Source organism: Electrophorus electricus, chromosome 17 (genome assembly GCF_013358815.1).
Source record: "Electrophorus electricus isolate fEleEle1 chromosome 17, fEleEle1.pri, whole genome shotgun sequence".
Lineage (NCBI taxonomy): Eukaryota > Metazoa > Chordata > Actinopteri > Gymnotiformes > Gymnotidae > Electrophorus > Electrophorus electricus.
This window is the reverse complement of record NC_049551.1, coordinates 8,619,622-8,640,381: the sequence shown is the minus strand read 5'-3', so window position 1 is coordinate 8,640,381 and position 20,760 is coordinate 8,619,622. Positions and strand designations below refer to the sequence as shown.

General features: G+C 37.4%; 3 protein-coding genes across 5 annotated transcripts; 2 read left to right on the top strand and 1 right to left on the bottom strand.

Annotated features, from left to right (window-relative positions):
- Positions 1-52: 52 nt before the first annotated feature.
- reep5 (receptor accessory protein 5) lies at positions 53-4,021 on the bottom strand. The gene is made up of 5 exons (XM_027009000.2): positions 3,478-4,021; positions 3,159-3,252; positions 1,771-1,909; positions 1,060-1,228; positions 53-372 (listed from the first exon to the last, which is right to left on the bottom strand). Exons 1-5 carry the CDS (start codon positions 3,590-3,592, stop codon positions 323-325), a joined length of 567 nt encoding a protein of 188 aa, XP_026864801.2. The 5' UTR covers positions 3,593-4,021; the 3' UTR covers positions 53-322.
- A 281-nt stretch (positions 4,022-4,302) lies between these two features.
- dcp2 (decapping mRNA 2) lies at positions 4,303-10,386 on the top strand. Of its 3 annotated transcripts, none has more exons than XM_027009066.2 (11): positions 4,303-4,575; positions 5,060-5,211; positions 5,380-5,507; positions 5,626-5,724; positions 5,846-5,998; positions 6,123-6,235; positions 6,380-6,475; positions 6,682-6,808; positions 8,520-8,603; positions 8,712-8,763; positions 8,957-10,386. In XM_027009066.2, the coding sequence occupies exons 1-11, from the start codon at positions 4,523-4,525 to the stop codon at positions 9,088-9,090; spliced, it is 1,191 nt and encodes a 396-aa protein (XP_026864867.2). In that variant the 5' UTR covers positions 4,303-4,522; the 3' UTR covers positions 9,091-10,386. The 3 variants fall into 3 exon arrangements, with proteins under 3 accessions (XP_026864867.2, XP_026864866.2, XP_026864865.2); XM_027009065.2 differs by having other exon boundaries at positions 8,954-10,386; XM_027009064.2 differs by having other exon boundaries at positions 4,304-4,575; positions 8,951-10,386.
- Positions 10,387-11,857: 1,471 nt separating this feature from the next.
- Positions 11,858-19,390, top strand: ca9 (carbonic anhydrase IX). The gene is made up of 12 exons (XM_027009060.2): positions 11,858-11,998; positions 15,163-15,195; positions 15,959-16,129; positions 16,240-16,382; positions 16,588-16,680; positions 16,803-16,869; positions 17,021-17,178; positions 17,685-17,802; positions 18,200-18,247; positions 18,751-18,765; positions 18,862-18,955; positions 19,226-19,390. Exons 1-12 carry the CDS (start codon positions 11,881-11,883, stop codon positions 19,284-19,286), a joined length of 1,119 nt encoding a protein of 372 aa, XP_026864861.2. The 5' UTR covers positions 11,858-11,880; the 3' UTR covers positions 19,287-19,390.
- Positions 19,391-20,760: the final 1,370 nt, after the last annotated feature.

Here is a 20,760-nt window from a genome sequence, read left to right as displayed (position 1 = left end):
TTGAGTACAGACAACTAAAACTCCACTATTACTTATGAATACCACCACAAAACATGGGAGAGTTTCATTTATTGGGACTAAAGCACAGCTGGTAAACAACATTGGCATTCAATTACATACACTATATATTTAAACTCATTTTGTACTGTTATCACTACAGTTTTTACAGACAGTAAAAGGGCAGCAAAGCCTGGTGTAATCTTCCAGTTGTTTATAAACCCCCCCAAAATAATAAGAACAATAGTAAAGGCAACATGTATCCAGGCTTGTGATCGTCCTTAGGGATATATAGCAGTTGAAGTGGTCTCTGTCCCAGAGCTGTTTAAGAACTCTTCTTTTCTTCAAAAATGATGTTTGCTGTGGCTTTCTTGGCTAAATGAAAGAATGATAATGCTTTAGTGAAGCTAGGTCAAAGCATGCACTCAACATGGACTTCAAAACTCAAAAGAAAGTAACTATCTATTTCTATAATCTAATATTAGATTATATATATATATATATTTCTATAATCTAATATCTATCTGTGTGTGTGTGTGTATACACACACACACACACACACACAGTGCTTTTTGGGTTGCAGTGGTAAAGTCTAAAGAGGAAAAAACATTTCTGCCCAATTCTGTAAAATGTTCCATCAAAGATAAACACAATTATGGTGTCTTACAGAGCTAATTAGGCATTTGTATTTTTAAGGGTAGCCTTGTCAACTTCGAGTTAAATCTCAGTAAAATGTGTTTGATGGACCATAATTGAACTGTTCAGGCTGAAAACCATACAAAATGAATAAAAACCTGACAGTGTACCTACAGTATCAAGCAAAATCTACATCTGTAGGAAGCAATCAATATTCATGGGAAGTGTGGTTGTAATCACTGTAAAATTTGCTGTCACTTTCTTTTAATATACAAGTGACAAATGTCAGAACGTGTCTCTAGCTTGACCTGGACCATTCCAAAAACCGAAATCCTTCATGACAGATTCAAACATTGTTTGGGTTATGGCATTCCTTAAAATTCAAGTTAAAGAACATAAAATAGCTGTTACAAAATATGCTTTTACCCTCATCTTTAATCTTATTTGCGGCATCTGATGCTTTGTCTTTGATGTCCTTCACTACGGTGTCAATCCTGGCCTCATTCCTTAGGAAGAAAGGGCGTATGATGCGTGTGTAGATCTGGATGGAGCCGTTAGAAGGAGTTGGAGCCATGCACCACAACAGGAAAGCACACTGCCAAAATCAAAGAAACACATGACCACCTAGTCTGATTCCGCACTGTCCGATTTCTGAGACAACACTTCACGGAGAGCGTCATCTAACATTTTACATAAGGATTGCTCAAGGCTGGAGGCCTATACAAAACATAAGGGGCTGTTGGACATTTCATTTATTCAGATGCTTTCAGTATTCCATCAATGCACATTTAATGACAACTTCAATTGGATCTTAGTTTAGAATATTTGAGGTATTGCCTGGGGATATTACAAAAGTAGCAGAAACAAACACTACTGGAAGACTTCTGAGCTGAGGAACATTTGTGTGCTGGAGTTTTATAAGAGTTTTTCTTCTGAAAGAATCTTTTTGTTTTCCTCAGTGTCTCCATATGCTCATTTCAACATTCTACCACCAGGATTAATACCCCTACTATTGAACTACTATTGACAAAGCAGCTCAAAACAGTAGGGCTTTTTATCATATAAACAGATCAGTTTTCTTCTACAGACTTTTGACACATTATCAAGCAAATGCTAAAAAGCAACACAGACTCTTACCTTTCCTGTGTAATAGAAAGGGAACCAGGACAGGAAAATGTCAGCAAAGAACTCAGCCACGCTGAACACACCATACACAACCCAGTAGGTAAGCCATTTTGTGTCATCATCTTTGTCACTGCTCTCAATGGCTTTAATTCTGCAGATCAGTGGGATAAAACAATAGTGTGTGGTGTTTTTCCTTCCTATTTGTCATATTCTTTTTATATTTGCAGTTTAAATTCCAAATATAAAATCAAGAAGCATATATTTATCTTTGGCGTTATTTGCACTGCTGCGACATAACCACTATTACAAGTTGTGTGTAATATGAGGCAGGTAATTGCATGAACTACATCCAGTCCCAGTGTAGTGACAGACAGCAAGTCAGTACTGTAGGTGGTGTACAGAATATGGAATCAACTAGCAGTTGGCCTAGATGTAGCCATATTTGACACAGGCGAGTCACAAGAGCCTTGTGTTTTAGCACGTGTAAGAACGATTTTACCACAAAAAGAAAATGTATAGCTCAAGGATCCTCGTGGAAAAATTAAAGGAGCCTACAATTTGTGTGACATTGTATATCACATTTAAAAATGACACTCAGCAAGGCTTACCTTGGCCCTGGAAGTAAGATGGCTCCCAGACTACGTGCTGAACACGCAAGATAACCGCACTTGTGTGACATGGACTACGCTAAGATCGTCGTTTTCGGTCTACTGTGGTTGTCAAATAGAGATGTGGGTGAACATTTGCCTTAGACGTATTTCAGTCGTAAATGTTCATGTAGATAAAACGGAACAGCCGAGTAGTATTATTATACACATTATATGATTTCACTAATCGCTAAATTTCATCACCGATCTGACGTTTTGGGTTTTTTTTTCCATGATCACAATAACACTAATCTAGAATTGCTAGTGCTTTCTATTTACACTGCATACAAATAAGACATGCAAATTATCTGGAATTCATAAACAACCAGTTAACCAGGGATTACAACGTTTATAACTATCGTTATTATTCATTACAAGTAGGCTATTAAGTTAAAACCTGCAGAATGTAATATTGCTCAGTTGAGGCTGTAGTTCATAGTTTAATAGTGGTGTATATCGTGGCGCTTAAGGCCCTCGGGTACCACAACACCTATTGTCAGAGGACGCGTGTAGTTTAACAAGTACCATCACGAACGTCAAACACACCCATTAATAGTGACATTGGATCTGATCCAAAGAGACTTCACCGTGTGGTAGCATGGCCTAATGTGGGTGTTATAAAGGCCTCGTACATGTTGGGTTAGTGATTGCTACATACGGAAGCATGGCAGCTGCCGTTCATTTTTTTCCTGTGAAGTATTATATTTGCTTCTATACATTTAATCGAAAACAAAATCAAACATGCCAACTCACGATATATACGCAGGGTAGGCAAACCCGATGAGGTTGCACAGCAGGGAAGCTCCATACCCGATCACCAGATATACTGCAACGAAGGCTGTGACAGCTACAAGGAAAGACAAGAGGGTAGCATCGCTCAACCACTAGGCCAGCTTGACCATGATAAAGCTTTGATCAGTCTATTGTAAATTAAATTGCTTAATCGGTTGAGCATCTCCGTATCCCTCAAAACAGAATGTCGATTAGTATTGGCTTTGTTCACAAGATGCCAGAATGACTTTTCTCCAAAACTGCATAAACGTTGCCGAATGCCTTCCGCAAGCTTACTTACCGAGTGCAATATACAATCGTTTTACTCCCGTTCTCGCCTCAATTTTTGCCAAGATGTCGGTCATAACATTTTTCTCGTGTAGGAACTTATCGAATCTGTCTCTAGCTTGAACCATGTTTTATCTCAAATGATGGCTATATTCAGTTGTAAAATAAACTTTATTAGCACGCAAACTGCGCCACCCATGAACTGCAACCTCCTCTCTTCCTCTGTCCCCGTTAGACAGACTTTCTGTCACGTCTTGCGTCACAGCACCAGGTCTCTCCGAAGGAAGAAATCCTGCAGACCACACCCCTTAATCGATACACGCTACGTTTTGTCCAAGCCACAAAATCAGTGATACATGGTGCAAACTGAACCACAGCTAAATTACTTAATTTTTTAAGTCTGCGTGATAACCACGTTCCGCAAAATAACCTGTTCAATAACCTGTTTATATAGTATCAACTACTGTGTTAACGATGTTAACGTAAGTTTATTCAAAATGCTCTTGAATTCATTCGTGCCTTTCTATTTCACGCACAGTGTACGGCGTTTAAATAGGTAGCAGCTGAACGACCTGTGATTGCACAAGGAAGAAACGACGAACGCTTTTCATAAAGTGGCACAGCACGCTTACAAATCAATCTAACTTTATGTCACTTGCTTTCCGCGTCACGTCAATCTAACTTGTAATCCTACAAAATTGATTGGCTGTTGGTCGATGTCCGGCGTAGAAGAGCGAAACTATTTGCTGAGCGCTCTTTTGATGGACGTTTTCTTCGCCATGTTGCGTTTCTCCGCCCTTCTGGAGAGTTTGTTTTATGAAGGCAGAATTTTTAGCTAATGCTAACCAGCCCAGGCTACGTAGCTATAAACGCGGAATAGCAGGTTGCGTCGCGCTTACTTGTTTTGTTCGGGTTTTTTTTTTTTTTGGTTTGTAAATAACTGACATTGGTCAGGACAATGTCTCTTTTTCACAAATGTTCAGTGCGATTGTGGTAGCTTTTCGCTGTTTATTTTCATCAAATTAGTTTTATAAGTTCGGGATGGTTTTACCCCCAACATGGAGACAAAACGAGGGGAGATTCCCAACGGCGTATTGGACGACCTTTGCAGGTGATCTGTTCACTTAAGATAGCTTTGTTCTAGCTTTGTTCTGCATTTGAGATAGGAAGGCGCAACTTCTTATCAGTAATGAATCGGTTTTCATCTGGTTTGTGAGTAGATATCTAGTTGGCTAGCTACATATTATAGTTAGGTTACAATTGACCTCCAACTATTGCAACGGTGAGTTAGTTAGCTATTTTAGCTAAAGCTAGATTAGCTGCTTAAATGTAGTCAAGTGGAACTAACGTAACTGTTTTATGGCATAACTCCTGCAGACCTCTGGATCTTTCGCGATGGTTTAAATTTGTCTTTTATCGCATAACCTGGTTTAAAGACTATTCTGCAGGTTAATGATGATTACGATTTGTTATTATTATTGTTATTGTGAAGTATTCTTGTTAACGAGTACACTCGCTCACTATCTTGCCATGTCTGAGCTGGTTTATCAGATTAAAATGACATTGTTCTAAGGTGTTGCTTCTGTTCCGCATAGTCGTTTCATCCTGCACATCCCTAGTGAAGAAAGGGACAATGCCATCAGGGTTTGCTTCCAAGTTGAACTTGCCCATTGGTTTTACCTGGACTTCTACATGCAGAATACACCAGGATTACCTCAGTGTGGGATAAGGGACTTTGCCAAGGCTGATATCCTTCTGTGGTCAACATCACTTAAAAATGTATTCCATGTATCTTTGACAAGTGTGGCCAAATTTAATGACTTGGTTACAGTAATTTCTTTGCTTCCAGTCAACCATTTATTTCTGTGTTTCCTTCCTAGATGTTTGGCTCAGTTTCCTTGACTCTTTTTTTCACTTTTTAATCATTGCCCATTCTTGCTTCCCCAAGGCGAGGATGTTCAGAAGGTTTTAGAGCAGTGGAAAGAGTATAAGATGGGTGTGCCTACATATGGTGCCATTATTCTTGATGAAACCCTTGACAATGTGAGATACAGTTAAAATAAACTTAAGAGCCTTTTTATTTAGGTATGAGATGAACAGAGTCTTAACTCAAGCTTGACATGATTTTTTCTTTTTTTTGTGTGTGTGTGTGTGTGTGTAGGCTTTACTGGTGCAGGGATACCTAGCTAAGTCAGGATGGGGCTTTCCTAAGGGAAAAGTCAATGAGGACGAAGCGGCGCATGACTGTGCTGTGCGAGAAGTAAGCAACACGTGCTGGGGAGCTGCAGGTTCCTTTGAGGAGAAGTTGAGTTCTGCATATAAATGTGATGTTTTGAAGATGTTCACTGTAAATAATCTTAATGTGTCTTATGTCACTGTAGGTTTTGGAGGAGACTGGTTTTGATATCCGAGACCGCATCTGCAAAGATACTTTCATTGAGCAGAAAATCTCAGATCAGCTGGCTCGTTTATACATAATACCTGGGGTTCCAAAGGAAACAAAGTTTAACCCAAAAACCAGGAAAGAAATAAGGGTACAGTACATTTGAGGGCTCTGTGGTTTCAGAAGCCACTAATTGGTGACCTGTTCTTTCAGCACACTAACAATATAAATTCATTATTTAAGTGAAACAATTGTTTTTTTTATATTTATAATAGAACATCGAATGGTTTCCTGTTGACAAATTGCCATGTCATAGAAATGACATGACTCCTAAGTCCAAGCTTGGCCTGGCTCCCAACAAGTTTTTTATGGCTATTCCTTTTATGAGGTATCTTGACTTGCATCTTTTGTTGCTGCATCTTCATTTCTGTTCATCCTGTGTCAAGTTGTAGAGCATTTTTGTTCATGGCATTTTTACATGTTCACGTTTGGTGTAAAGTGATAAAGATTTGTGTGGCACTCTTTCTCACAGACAACTTAGAGATTGGATAGCCAAGCATAAAGTGGAATCAACTAGCAGTGACGAGGACTTTTTGTCCAATGACAGCACTCCATGCAAACCTTTTCAGTAAGTGAGATTGGAATGTATCACTTTGAATTTCAGGCAGCAGTATCTCAATGGATCCACCCCCTCACTCACCTTAATGAATAGGAGCTTGCATCATGTACCAAGTAATTTTCTACAAATGACTTGGTACCTCCTCCTGTATATCATGCTGAAGCACTAAACGTGTCATCAGGCTATAGTTTTGTGTAACTGTTTTCTCCCCTTAGCACCAAGCCCAAACGCTCACAGATGTCCGTGGAGGCATCTCCAGTGGATGGATGGACAAAGCAAAAACAGCAAAAGGCTTTTGGGCAACCTGGTCAATGTGAACTAACAGACTTTCTTAAAGTCAAGGTTAGTGTTGGCCCAATTTAAGTCTGTATTTATCTTGGACAATTCCTTGGACGTTAAATGAACACCTTTGACATATTTGTCAACGATTTCACATGTATAACATCTTGGACCGGGGTACAGAATATCTAATTAGCTTATTTATTGCCACTACAGCTATTGCTCTGTTCAGACTGTGGTATTTATAAGGAAAAGTTTAATTAATTAGGGCACCAATTTGCTCTGTGGAATAGTTTTAGTGAATTGAATTACATGATCCATTGTGGTATGAAATGTATAATTCTCAATATTTTAATCTGACCTTGTACATCTTGGTCTGACTATACTTCAGCTAACCAGAAGAGGGTGATGTAGTACTAATGTACTACAATGTACACATAACTGTACTAATTGTCAGTAGCCTGTCTAGTGTGTACATCTTTTTAAAAGTAATTCTCCATAGTATCAGTAATTTTGTCCACTGGTGTTTTTGGTGCAGTGTTTTGTCTATTCAGGATTCCAGTTTCAGACAAAATCCTGCCCTTTAATTCCATCCCCTGTCTTTCTTAGCTGATGTCATCATTCTAGGACACTACTGAGACTCATCCAGATCCACTCATCATCTTCATGCTCCCTATCCTAATATATTCGAATTTCCATGTTCTGTAGTTTACTGACTATTGTTGCGTACCCTTGTCCATGTTTTGTTTTGTTTTAAACTCTCTGTACTGTCTTTTAGCCTGAAGGTGAGACCAGCTTCTATTTTTATAAATATACTTTTTTATTTATTTATTTGTTTGTTTCGTGATGGGGCCCCAAAGGCATTCATGACTCATTCACTCTTTTCTGGCTGGTGGTGTTGGGTCCCATACCCCCCCTTTGGGGGTGGAATGGCTGAGGTTTTAGCTGTCTTTGGTACTACTGATTTTTGTCCCTCTATCAAGCAGTTTGAAAAGTGTCATAAGGTAGATTTGCTTTTAACTGTTCTTTTTGCTGTGGGTGTACCTTATTCTGCTCTGAAATATAAAACATCGCAGTTGGAATTTGCCGGGATAGCAAGTTGTTGAATGGATCTGGATGGGCATTGATATAGTCCTGGATTGATCACATGAGTGAGGGGACACTGGAAGTGTGAATAAATGGACCCATGTACATCTGAAACTGAAATCTGGAAATAAGCGAGTATCTGGGGAAACATACTACATGCAGCGGTGGATGTAACTGTTCTTATGTACCCTTGCTTTATGATCTCTCTCCTCTCTCTCTCTCTCTCTCTCTCTCTCTCTCTCTCTCTCTGCTCAATCATTCCTGGATTTGGTTACCTGGTTAGATCTATCCAAAATTCCTTTATATAGATTTCACTGTAGGGTGCAGCCAACATTTGAGTTTGTTTTAGTCAGGGAGTAAGGGAAGTGTTTTGTTTTTTGTTTTGATTTGCGTGTTTCCACAATTCAGGTAGCTGGGTTCTTCAGTTAACTTTTGGGTTTTGTTTGTTGTTTTGGCTGTGGTTGTACCCGAAGGTGAGACTTTTTAAAAACGTTTTTAAACACAGCGTTTTGTTAACAATATATGCCAATTGCTTTTTCCATTTTCAGTCTTCCATTACATGTTTCCCATTTATCCATCTAATTTGTTAATCAGTTATAGACTGAGCCTAAACCAGGTCATAACATGTTAATTATAATCTATGTACACAGTACTAAACTGTTAACTTCTTGCTGTGCTGTTTCTGCAGAACCATAATGTGAAAGGCAGTGGGAGGAAGCAGCATGATTCTCCCAGAATGAAGAAGAGGACTCATGAGCTCAGCAATCAGCAGGTACATAGTTGCCCTGATTTTCCCTTTATGACCAATAACCGCATCCCCTTACCCAAAGATCAAAACCTATTATCTGTTAACTATGGCAACTGTTAAATTCTATGATAGAAAGATGACAAGAAACTTCAGCCAAGAAGACTTCAAGACAACTTTGATGGAGGTATATGCCATCCATTTATTATTTCATTCATAATTATTGGAGGTGATACAAATGTGTGCCTGTCTAACTGTATGATATGAAGCTCATAATTTTTACTGCTCCTTAAAGTCAGCACATCTCTGAGGTCTATGTTGTGACCGATAAATCTGTTTTTTGGTTTAACTACATGGATGCCTTTCCCCTCCAGAAGCAGTGAGGGATGTGCAAGGCTCAGCCAAGCAGTCAGACATCTGCTACGGCGAATACGAGCAAATTCTCTCCTCAAAGTCCTTCCTTAGCTTCAGGTTCGACCGAGAGGCAATCATGAAGTCATGCTTTGACTCCTGAAGCCAGCCTCTTCCCACTTCTTTGATTTCAGGGGTGGTCATATAATAGATGTTGGACCAATATGACTAATAAAATGAGGTATATTTCTTTCTCACTCCCAAATACAAGTTTGTGTGTGTGTATATATGTAAGGCTCTGAAATAATGAGGTTGTTTAATCATTTTAACTTGGAACCTGGTATGAATTCTGCCCCATCTCCCCAAATATGTGGAATCACTTACTCACTTGAGTATTACATTGTGTCTCTTTAAATCCTATTCATGAGTTGCAGACCAGTCTGATTACTGAAAGTGCTCATAGTAAACATGTCTCAGACGTGCTCTCTTAGTTGACTCAAGGTAGCTGTGGCACTGTTACAGGTCTTGCAGGTCTCAACTGAGTCTTTTAAAACAGAAATTGTATTGGTCAATGCCTTCATGGTTTGTGTGTGTACACCACGGAGTATTATAGCCATCTGATCTGTATGTATCAACTGCCTTTTAAAGTTACTGTAACTTTAAGGGGAAAAAAGTCAGTTGGCTGTGAAGCTTATTGTACAGACCAAGGAACTCTGACCTATAACAGTTGGTCTTTTTTTCTCCAAGGTAATCTATAGTCACATTTATTTATTTAAAAAAAACAAAAAACAACCCAGACTAACAGGATACATAAAGTCATGGAACTGTTGATGTGTTGGGCATCTGATAATTATTTCTTTTGGAATAAAGGACTGCTGCATTTTTCACTTTACATTATATGTAATAAGCCACAGAAGATTGGTACTGCAGATGTGGTACATACTAACAGTGGAGATGTACACAAAGTCAGTAAAAATCCTTTGGGAATTGCTTATTAGTTATATTCCTGCAATGTACCCATGTTGATGTTTTACGGTGTTTGTTCGTTTGGTAGACTGCATTATGGTTCTGTTAGTTCGCTAAAATATTGACCATTGTTTCAGCCTTGAGTATAAAGGTTTTAAGTGTCTTTTATATTGTTTTTGAGTTTGAACCCGCCATTTTTATGACGCTTTAACTTCCTGGAGTTTACATTCATTTTTGCAAGATAATGATTTGAGTCCCCCTTTTCTTTTTTTCTTTTTTTTTCTTTCTTTTTTTGTCTTCTCTGTCAAGTTGCACTGACATTTTTATAAAGTAAGTGCAGTATTTGTCAAAATTGGTTTACTGTTATGCAAAATGATTTACACTGTCCGTTACTTGATCAGTTTAATAGTTTCCTTATGTGTGCATCTGGATGGTGTGGTTTTGTTTTTTGTTTTTGTTTTTTTAAATAAATTGCTGTTTGTTTTGGCAGTAATGATGGTTTCTTTCTGACTTCATTTAGAAAAGCGGAGTTGGAATGTCACAGTAGCATCATGCACGCGGATGTATTTTGTTAGTCCTTGTTTGTTAGTTCTTGCCAACCTCCCACAGGAGGGTTTCTGTAGCACACACTGAAGATTCTCTCCACCATAGCTCTATTCACAATACCATTTTCCACACAACTTTGATGTACACAACTGTGATGGACACTTTATACACACAGAATCTGCAAAAAATTATATTTAATGCACCTTTTTAAATGAGCTCAACTAAATGGCTGATATGTCTAAACTAGCCTTTGAACTGACTTGGCCCGGTTCTTCTCAAATTTGGGAAATTATGTAAAACATCCTAATAGTAGATGAATATTTAAGAACATTTGTCAGAAATAAGCACTATTGGTAAAACTACCATTTCCAAAGGCCTAGTGGGTTGAGATGCACTTGCTCTGACCTCTAAAGTATCTGTTCTTTCTCTTAAAATTACTGCTGATGGTATTTTTCCGTATACTTGCTCTTCCAGGAATTAATAAGAAAGTAGTAGTATTATTTACATTGATACAGTGCCTTTCTCAGACTCAAGGATATTTTAAAGGCATATCAGCTTTTACAATCACACTCATTGATAAGATGTTAGATGCCAATTTGTAATTTGAATGCACTTGTTTCATATAATTTTTTTGTGGCGAATAGACATGTGAAGACTCAGTATCAAGTATGATAACAAAATCTAACTTATATTTTATTCTCAACTAATACAGGATCATGATCGCCAATTGTCAGTGGCACAACTTGTGAAGATCCATAATAAGATCTTAAATCTTAAAAAACTTTGTAACTTTGTATTCCTTCTATTTATGTGAAACACTCTTTTCACTTAACTGATAATACGTATTCCTAAAGTTCTATAAGCTAATAGATAGCAACATTTTTAATTGTCTAACAGAATACATGGGCATATGGCCAATGTCCATGTATTATGCAGAAAATAGGAATTTACATTTTCTAATCAAGTTCAAGTTTCAAGTTTGGTTTATTTGTCACGTACATATAAATCCCACTAGTCTAAATGAATTTCCAAACCAAACTTTACATTTCAGACAAATGAGTGAAGATTCTATTAATTCTGCTTCATAAGATACTGTCTCTGTACATGAAGCCAGTCCCTCACATCTCACCGTTCTGTGCTGAACTTTGTTCTAAACTGTGTGTAAGGAGAGGGGTGGGGTTCCACTTTGCCAGGAGGCTGAGAGACTGAGAGATTAGATTAGTTGATATTCAGTCTTTTAGAGAGAGAGAGAGAGAGAGAGAGAGAGAGAGAGAGAGAGATATGTACTGGGCACATTTGATGGCCCCTGATTGGTGAGTTTCCTTAGGGAAGACTTTAAAGCTCCACCCCTGGTACAAGTGTGTGTGTATATATATATGTGTGTGTGTTTGAGTGCAAGGGTGTGTGTACAAGTGTGGGACTTTTCCAGGCACAGGTCAGCATGCAGCTAGAACTTTTCATTACCGTACTCCTCATACAGAATCAGGTGCTGGTTGCTACCGCCTCTTCTTCCTCAGAGGAAGATGAGAACAGTGAGCATGATGGGACCAATGACAAAAGTGAGTAAAATAAGCGAAAATGTTAAAATATTGTTAAAAGTTAGTTCTTGTGCTTGTGGCAAAAAGAAAAAAGACGTACAATTCAAGGCTACTGTTCACATTGTGTTTTTTCTGCGTTTTCCCACTTCTTTAGCTCCACTTATGTACTTGTAAATGTTAATGAATTCTGTTAATTAATTCTGTGATCCCCAGTAAAGCACAGAATTTGGTGAGCACTTTTATTTCTGTTTTAATGGGCTTAGTCGTTCCACCAAGAGACTGTAGTTAGGGTATTCCATTTGTCTACTTTCTCCATAAGAGAGAAAAGAGAGACAAAATCAAGTGAAGGAATTATAACTTTTGATTTCAAAAATCATAAGACATGGTTTTTCGTTAGTGATTTTTTGGCCATTTTTCTGCATTCATCTTCATTCAAACTTTGTTGAATTTGTTGCTTTTGTTTGTCATAGTACATTGTCTGTTGTGAACAGCAAGAAGACATAAATGTTTGAATGCTTGGCTGCATTATATGGTGTATCTATATGTGCTGTATGCTCCTACATTTCAGCTCTGCTAGGGTTTTTGGATGTTTCTCAAAACAAACATTCCTTATGAATAAGATCTGCACATTCACCAGCTCACCAGGAAGTTTCTGATGATGCTAGTGACTGCTTTTGGTTTTGGGAATGGTAAACTTTTGGTGTACGTGCTGCTCTGGAGGTACTGATGCTGATGGACTGTAGTGTAAGAAAAACTCATATTCTGCTGATGTTGCAAGCTGTTCCTTTTACACTGACCTGAGAACTATTTTATTGGTTCTCCTGAGCTAGTCCTGCATCACCATAAAATTAAATTTATTTTTTGGGATGATCTTTTCTAATATATGTGAGACACAGACTGTATTTACTACTGTCTTGCTGGATGTAGAAAGAGTAAGAGGTGTATTTGTGAGACCTTTGAAGAAATTTCAAAAGGAGAGCATATTTCAGGCTTGTATTTCAAACATTAGATATAGATTAGATATATCTATTTGAGAGTGGGACTGTAGTCTCTGCAGGTGTTTCATCTTAGATCTTAGGCATACAATATGGGATTTCTTGTCACATTTGGAATTATTGTATTGTGTCAGTGGTTAGACAGAAATAAGCCAAGAACAAAAATTTCTTTTAACAGAAAACGACAGCCACCACTGAAACACACAACTAAACAAACATTTCTTTTTATACCTACCAATAATGCTCTGCATGAATCTTTAAGCACTTGTTTAAACATCTAAGAACAGGAGCCTGCTGTTCCTTTGGATTTGTCCATTTGAATTATCCATGAATTTGGCCTCCACTACACTCAGAAATGACACACATACAGCTCTGTTTCATTTCAGTCCTGCTATATTTTTCAAAAACCTGTCTGTAGGATTTAAGAAAGTGGATTTCCTAATAATTAACCCCCAACTTTTAGAATATAAATCTCACACTACCCTTCATAGAAACCTGAAATCGTAAACAGTCAGACTTAGAAAGATATCTAACTATGGGTGTAGCTGACCAAGTGATTGTTAGCAGTATTGTGCCATACCAGGACTTGGTGGATTATTCAGTTTCATTACACCGTCATGCATTACAGGAAATGGATTAACTTGAAGCCTAAGTCATATATAGATGTTTTTACTTAGTCATACTTCTTGAGCAATTAAGTGACTGAGTTAGACTTCCTCACTGATTTCTTTTCTAACCTTTTTCTTTCTTGCTAGTTGATTTTTTCTTTCCTCCTGGAACTGGTTGCCTTGCCAAGTGCATTTGAAACTCTGGCCACAATCTCACTCCCAGCCGTTTCTTTCCACTTTAGTGGTGCCTGTATGTGCAATGAGTGCCATAGACAGTGAAGTAACAATCATGGCTGAACAGAACTGACTTATTTCAATCATGTATATTAGACATGAAAAGATTCTACCACAGGCACATATGGCTTGGGGCACAACATCTGAATAATGAACAATTAAGCAATATGATTTCCCACTGAAATTCTTTCATACAGAATATGTATTCAAACACTGTCTCGCCTCAAAACCCAGTTTACAAAATGGGAAGAACTCACTGACTAATCTGAGTGGATTTTAATTGAATCATGTACCTAAGTAGAAAACAAAGGAGTCTGCTTCTTGAAAGTACATAAATAAGCATAATGATTGCATTTTATGGTAGAACATCAAAAAACTGCAGCATCAGTTGTTTACTTAGATAATCTAGTTAACTGGTAAAGTTACTGTGTTCCGAAACCAATGACACACTTGCTTTCCTGTGAAGATATTCTAAGCTTTCAATAAATTGCACATTGACAGAAATAGATTCTGCTTCTGCTTTTTTAAATACTATTTTGCAGTTACTTTTTCTCTGGAATTGATAGCACAGTTCTAATCTAAAAAGAAAATGAAGCAAAACGGGTTTAGCCAACAGGCAATTCCCCCATTACATGGATTACAGCAAATAGTACACAGAACTATTTGCTGTGTGCCATGTTCATCTCCTTTCTAAGTACCAGACTAAATAGATGACTCTGTAATTTTAGCACAAGTCACCATGTAAATTAACTGTGATGTACAGTCTGACTATGTGGCTGTCTGGAGTCCTGGTGGCCGTTAGAATACGCAGCCAAACCTCTCTGGCCAAGGGGGTTAACATGGAGTGTAACTTCTGAAGTACAATGCCTGCATTCAACCGACTGGATGGAGGGCGCATTCCATGTGTGTGCTGTTGTGAGAAAGCACAGAATATTTTTTTTGAGCAGCCATATCTGACCCATATTAAGAGGCTGTGACTCCACAATCCCTTTAAATGCATTACTTTGACTAGGACTTGCTCTGATTTGCTCTACTTGATCCTATATTTGATCATATAGCAGCTGGCACCAGTCTACAAACTGTCAATTAGAACAACTGGCATTACAGTATTTCAGTATTTTGCATGAACATTAGTGTTATGAATAATAGATGCAGGTCAATCTGCATGCTTCAGTTGCTTTCAGGTACCAATTATCATCAAATATGCCTTTACAAACATGGCCTACATAACCAAATTACAAAACAAAAATACTCTAATTGTGTAATGTAATTAAACTCTTCAGAGATATTGTCCTTAGCGCCGCAACATTTTTATAGAACAAACTAACCTTCTTCTTCTTCTTCTCAGATTCCTCCCATGAACATCACTGGGGCTATGATGGTAAATAACATTACACGCCATGCCATTAAACGTGCACAGCATTTGCAACGGAGGCGCTTATAGGACAGAGACTCTAAACCCAGTCTGCTAGGACATCCAGCCAGTCCACAACGATTGAAAAAGACTGATTACCTGACACCGGAGCCAAAAGATGACAGAAACATGGACTAAATGCTGGCTTTTGAGGACAGTTTTTATATAGAACGAGAGTTTAGAACCATAGAACCAAGAAATTCCTTTCTCCTGTGTATGCTGCTTACTAGTGCTTCAAGGCTGACTGTGATATTATTTCAATTATTTATATTTAGAGATTGTAAAATCATATTAGGTTATTTGCTAATCTCCTTGTTCAAGTAGAAAGCGGAGCCTTGATGTCTGTCCTCATTGAAGCAGACTGACATTAAGTCTTGCAGTTAGAGGTTAGACTGCCCAGGACAGAATTATCTAATAGGTATTGAATTAATTAGATTAAGAATTAATTCTTATATCTTGATAAAATTAGTTTATGCGTAATCATGACTTGGTAAGCTTTCATTGTGATGTACAGTTTAGACTACTACACAATCCTGAGATAACAGTTATAATTACATAATCCCGCCTTAAAATGAGATGTTAGATTTGGATTTGAACAAGCTGACTTATATTTTACTAAATAACTATATAACTTCACCTTTGTGACGTGTCCCTTCTGATACCAGTGTCTTATAATTAACTCCATGGTGCCCAAAATTAATATGTAATCTATTTTGAAATTCTCTTTAAGACCAGGAAGGATGGTCATCTGCTTTCCAACACTGCAGTGGACAATCACAGTCTCCCATTGACATTAAAACTAGCAAGGTCATCTATGATTCCAGCCTGCCTCACATAGAGCTGGATGGCTATGATTTAAAAGCCGACCCTACTCTAAAGTTGCAAAACAATGGGCATACACGTAAGTTAGCTAGTTCAGCTCTGATCTCTCCATCCTAAATATATAGTATGAAGAAGAAATCTTGTCATCCACAGTGTATGATGTTTGTGGCCTTTGTTCATATTCGCCAGTGCAGCTGAGTTTGCCCAACACTATGCGGATAGTAAAAGGATTCGACCAGGTCTACCTGGCAGCCCAGCTTCACTTTCACTGGGGGACCATAGCAGTGCCTGGATCAGAGCATACCATAGATAACATTCATTTCCCTGCTGAGGTGAGATGGATCAACATCCACTATTGCAAAACACACCACTTTATCTGTAAAGGGATCTTAAAAAAAACCCATTCCCACTGGTGTTTATTTACATTCAGTAAGGACAGGTTTGTTCTGACCTTCGGGCTGAGTAACAATATACACACTCAATGCAATACAACACAGCAGAAATATCATTGTGATGTTTGGTGTCTCTTCTTTTAAGATCCATGTGGTTCACTATAACTCAAAATACACTAATTCTTCTGAGGCTGAGAGCAAACCAGATGGACTTGCTGTATTAGGCGCGTTCATTGGGGTAAACTGCACTTCTAAAAAGAAATCCTGCTTTAACAGACCAAATATTTTGCTGTATCTTTGTACCAGTACCAGTAAAGAAAGTGTTATATTTTATTTTTCAACTTAGAAATTTCATTACAGATTGGCCTTAAGGACAATGAAAACTATGAGAAAATCCTGTCTGCACTTAATGATGTTAGCATAGAAGGTGAATATAAATCTTTACCAATCCTTACAAACACACACCTTAGTAAAAAAGCACAAAGACACATTTACTATTTTCATATTCATAGATTTTTAGATTTTAAGATCTTTGAAACCTCCTATAACAGGATAGGTTTTTTTTGTTCCCTTTTCAGATTCTGGTACAGACATCCCAGGTTTTAACGTCCGTCATCTCCTACCAAACAATCTTGAGAAGTTTTATAGGTACAAAGGATCCCTAACAACTCCGCCATGCTTCCAAACTGTTAACTGGACATTGTTCAGTGAGACAGTCATGGTATCAAGGAGACAGGTTGGTTTTGATCAAATCTTTTAGACCCGCAGACAGGCTATTTTAGTACCCTAGGCATTCCATTGTGTGTGTGTGTGTGTGTGTGTGTGTGTGTGTGTGTGTGTGTGTGTGTGTGTGTGTGTGTGTGTATATATATATATATATATATATATATATATATATATATATATATATATATATACATATATATATATATATATATATATATATATATATATATATATATATATATACATACAGGATTGTGTCAGGTACAAACAGAATTATTTAGGACTTGCATCAGGGAATGAATGGAAATGCATGTCAAGCTTGATGTCCATACATATAATTGATATTTAACAACAGTGCAAGCAAAATTACCTCAATATGGGGTTTTCAAAGCAAGTAAGTCTATCTTGAGAGTGTGTACACCATTGCCATACTGTGACATAGCTCTTTTGATTTTGGTTTGTAAAATGGTATCAGGTTACAGATACTAATATTATTTTTGTCACTTTCCTTACTAGCTGGCTGCCCTGGAAGACACACTGAAAGCAGGTCACAAACAGCTGCTGTCCAAAAACTTCAGAGCTGCACAACTTCTTCATGGTAGACCAGTCCTGGCTTCCTTCACTAGTTCACAGAGTAAGTACATCAGCAGACAATAAAGCTACATATTGAGCATTAAGCATAAATAATGAAAATATATTAATTCTTAGGAAACACTTTTACATTTTTACCTCTGCCTTCAAGTCCTCTTTTAGGATGCCTAACTTTGTAAATTCATATTTTTCAATTCCAAGTTGGGGACAACTTTCACAATTTTCAACCACACTTCTAAGGCATTTTATTCTTTGACACAGCAGTGACCTCTCACTCATGAGGTTACTTGTCTCTGTAATCAAGCATTTTGTATACTTTAAGGTGTCCACTGATTAGGCATATTTCAAAAATAGACAAACAAATATTGATTTTTGGGAACATTTTTAAATGTCTTATAAAATTTCTTTTGAAACATGGAATTAATATCTGCCTTTTACAGGTGTCAACAAAGACCCATCAGAGATAAAACCTAGAGTTACACCTAGTGGTAAGCATTATCACAGTGCTGTGTTCCTGTTGAATGTCTAATGCGCATTCTGACTAACATAAAGTAGTTGCCACCACGGAAAATTGAAATGACTATTTTGTTGACCTCAGCCAAGAAGCTCTGTCAACAACACTGATCAAAATAATCTTATTATTTGTGACATAATTGTGTGGGCCACAATTAATATTTGTGGCATAATTGTGTTTTGGCCCAATCTTCCAGAAACGTCTGGGCCTGCTGCACTGTAGTCCACACATAAAGGCTTCAAAACATTATTATTTACAAACATAAAAAAGAAATGTTCATCAACAAGGATCCCAATACTAAATCCTGCAGAATTACACTACAGACAAAATTGCTGCTTTTTCTATTATTCGTAGGAGCTGTCTCCTTTTTAATATTAATTAACACCATTTTCCCATACTGGGTTCAAATATTTGCATGATATCACTGATTCTTGATTGAAAATTTTAAATGCCTCTGTTTCTTTCTCTCCTTTATAGAGGGCATGTCCAGAGGTATGTTATGGGTCTCATAAATCAGTTTTAGTTGAAAATTTTTGTGCTACAAATTTTTTCAAGTTCTGTTTCTAAATGCTGCCTCTCTACCCACAGGTGATAAGTTTGCCATTGCCTTTGGAGCCTTGTTCATAGTGACTTTGTTGTCTTCTTTGATCTATATTTCTAAACTGCGGAAAACGAACTCAATGTACGTAAAGCAAGTGCTGTGTTGTTTGTTCTTTTATATAAATTACATAAGGTATATAGAGTAGCTGTTCCATAATTATTACTAATTATGACTATAAGAAAATTGTATTTGCTTAGAAGTACTTTGATAGCCTCCACCTTCAGCTGAAAACATTTGTTCTTCTATTATCTCAAACCATCAAATTTCATACAATTTCATGACACAAAAGCCAGTTTACCTGTGTAAAGCAACGGCATTACAGTATTAATCCTTTTTTGTCCTTTTCCACAGATCTAATAAAGACACCAGACAAGATGTTATTTATAAGCCAGCAATCAAAGATGATGTATAAAAACACATTTATTTTGCTACCAGAAAGTCACATATTTGTACAAAAAACAGTTTTGAAGAATTGCAAAGTTATTTAAATGTTTCAAAGGAAATCTAATTTCAGTAAAAAAAAATAAAAATAATAATAATAATTAAAAAAAAATTAAAAATAAAAGGTTTTCAGTTTTGCAATCTACAATTGTTTGGTGTACTACCATTGTTTTGCTAGTAAGAGACAAAGTCTCACTTTTTTTTTGCAATTGTGTCTTTCTACATGTATCTTAGTCATTTATGGTTGGAAATCACTTTTTAATTGTTTTATTTGTGATAATGATCCACTTTACCTAGGTGTGTCCTGTAGACATAGACTAAATCATTTAATCATTGAGTTGATGGTGTATGTATCTGGACATTTCCCTGTTCCTAATGTCATTTTTGTAACTGGAGAAGAATCAAGTCCTTCCTGATGTCACAAATGTGGTAGAGCTAATAAACTAACCAACCAATCAGGAAGTGTAAGGGAACACTACAACAGAAAAGACTTCATCAACTCTCATTATCGCCTCATGAGAGAGGAAGACTTCTGTTTATCTACTGTCCTCAATGATGTGCCCTCTGAGAATATGGTGCTTTTAACTTGGCTGGAGTTATGAGTGAGATCAGTCACTGAAATTGTGGTCCATGGATCATTTGACTTGTTTACCATATCCCTATGACTACTCAAATGCAGCTAGCTAATGGACAACTGGGTCAAAGTATACACTCCTTTCTGAACTGATCTGGCAACCTCCTCTGGAGAGAAAAGGAAGTCAAAGCCTACAGGCAGGAAGTACAGCCTCTGGCAGGCCAGTTTCTGGAACTGCAACCAATTAAGCTTTTATGCAACAATGCTGTTGTGAAGTTGAAATATCAAATGGGAAAAAACCTAAATCAGTCAGGGATCCTCTTCTTGTTAAATACTGATTCAGTGGCGTGAGCAGAGAGCAGCAAACCGCAATGTGTGCTTAGTGTGATATAGTGAATAGGACTAAGTGAGCGATTGATGAGAATGCGCATGCACAGGACCCGTGTAATTGAGGAGGGGGGAAGCCTTCGATTAGGAGCGTGTGTATTTAAGCACGACGAACTGAGCAATATAAAAAATCCATAGACTAAAATAACAGACACGGGAAAATAGCAATGTTGCAGCGGTAACTGATTCGGGAGTTTTCTTTCCCGGGGTTGGTATGGAGTCGTGTTTTGTTTTAAGTGCAGTTGTATTTGTTTTATATTTAGTTTAGGAGCAGTTTGAATGAATGAATGAATGAAAGGAGAGCGGTGGGAAATTTAAAAACATTTTAAGCGGGTAAACGCAATTTCGGTAAAGATGGAATATGATGTAAGGGGATATGTTTAAATATGATGTTTTAATGTTTTGATTGTGCTTAATTTTTGAATGTTATGATGTGAGAAGATGTTTTGTATTTTGTGCGCAGGGAGCTGAGTCACGTTTTTTT

Excerpts from the sequence above, each read along its gene's own strand:
- dcp2 (XM_027009064.2), top strand. The coding sequence starts at position 4,523 with ATGGAGACAAAACGAGGGGAGATTCCCAACGGCGTATTGGACGACCTT. Across the intron at positions 5,212-5,379 it reads AAGGGACTTTGCCAAGGCTG|TTTTTAATCATTGCCCATTC; the intron begins ATATCCTTCTGT and ends TCTTTTTTTCAC. Across the intron at positions 5,999-6,122 it reads AAACCAGGAAAGAAATAAGG|AACATCGAATGGTTTCCTGT; the intron begins GTACAGTACATT and ends TATTTATAATAG.
- ca9 (XM_027009060.2), top strand. The coding sequence starts at position 11,881 with ATGCAGCTAGAACTTTTCATTACCGTACTCCTCATACAGAATCAGGTG. Across the intron at positions 17,803-18,199 it reads TTCCTTCACTAGTTCACAGA|GTGTCAACAAAGACCCATCA; the intron begins GTAAGTACATCA and ends TGCCTTTTACAG. Across the intron at positions 18,956-19,225 it reads CTGCGGAAAACGAACTCAAT|ATCTAATAAAGACACCAGAC; the intron begins GTACGTAAAGCA and ends CCTTTTCCACAG.
- reep5 (XM_027009000.2), bottom strand. The coding sequence starts at position 3,592 with ATGGTTCAAGCTAGAGACAGATTCGATAAGTTCCTACACGAGAAAAAT. Across the intron at positions 1,229-1,770 it reads CTTTCTATTACACAGGAAAG|TGTGCTTTCCTGTTGTGGTG; the intron begins GTAAGAGTCTGT and ends TGATTTTGGCAG. Across the intron at positions 373-1,059 it reads AAATAAGATTAAAGATGAGG|CCAAGAAAGCCACAGCAAAC; the intron begins GTAAAAGCATAT and ends TCTTTCATTTAG.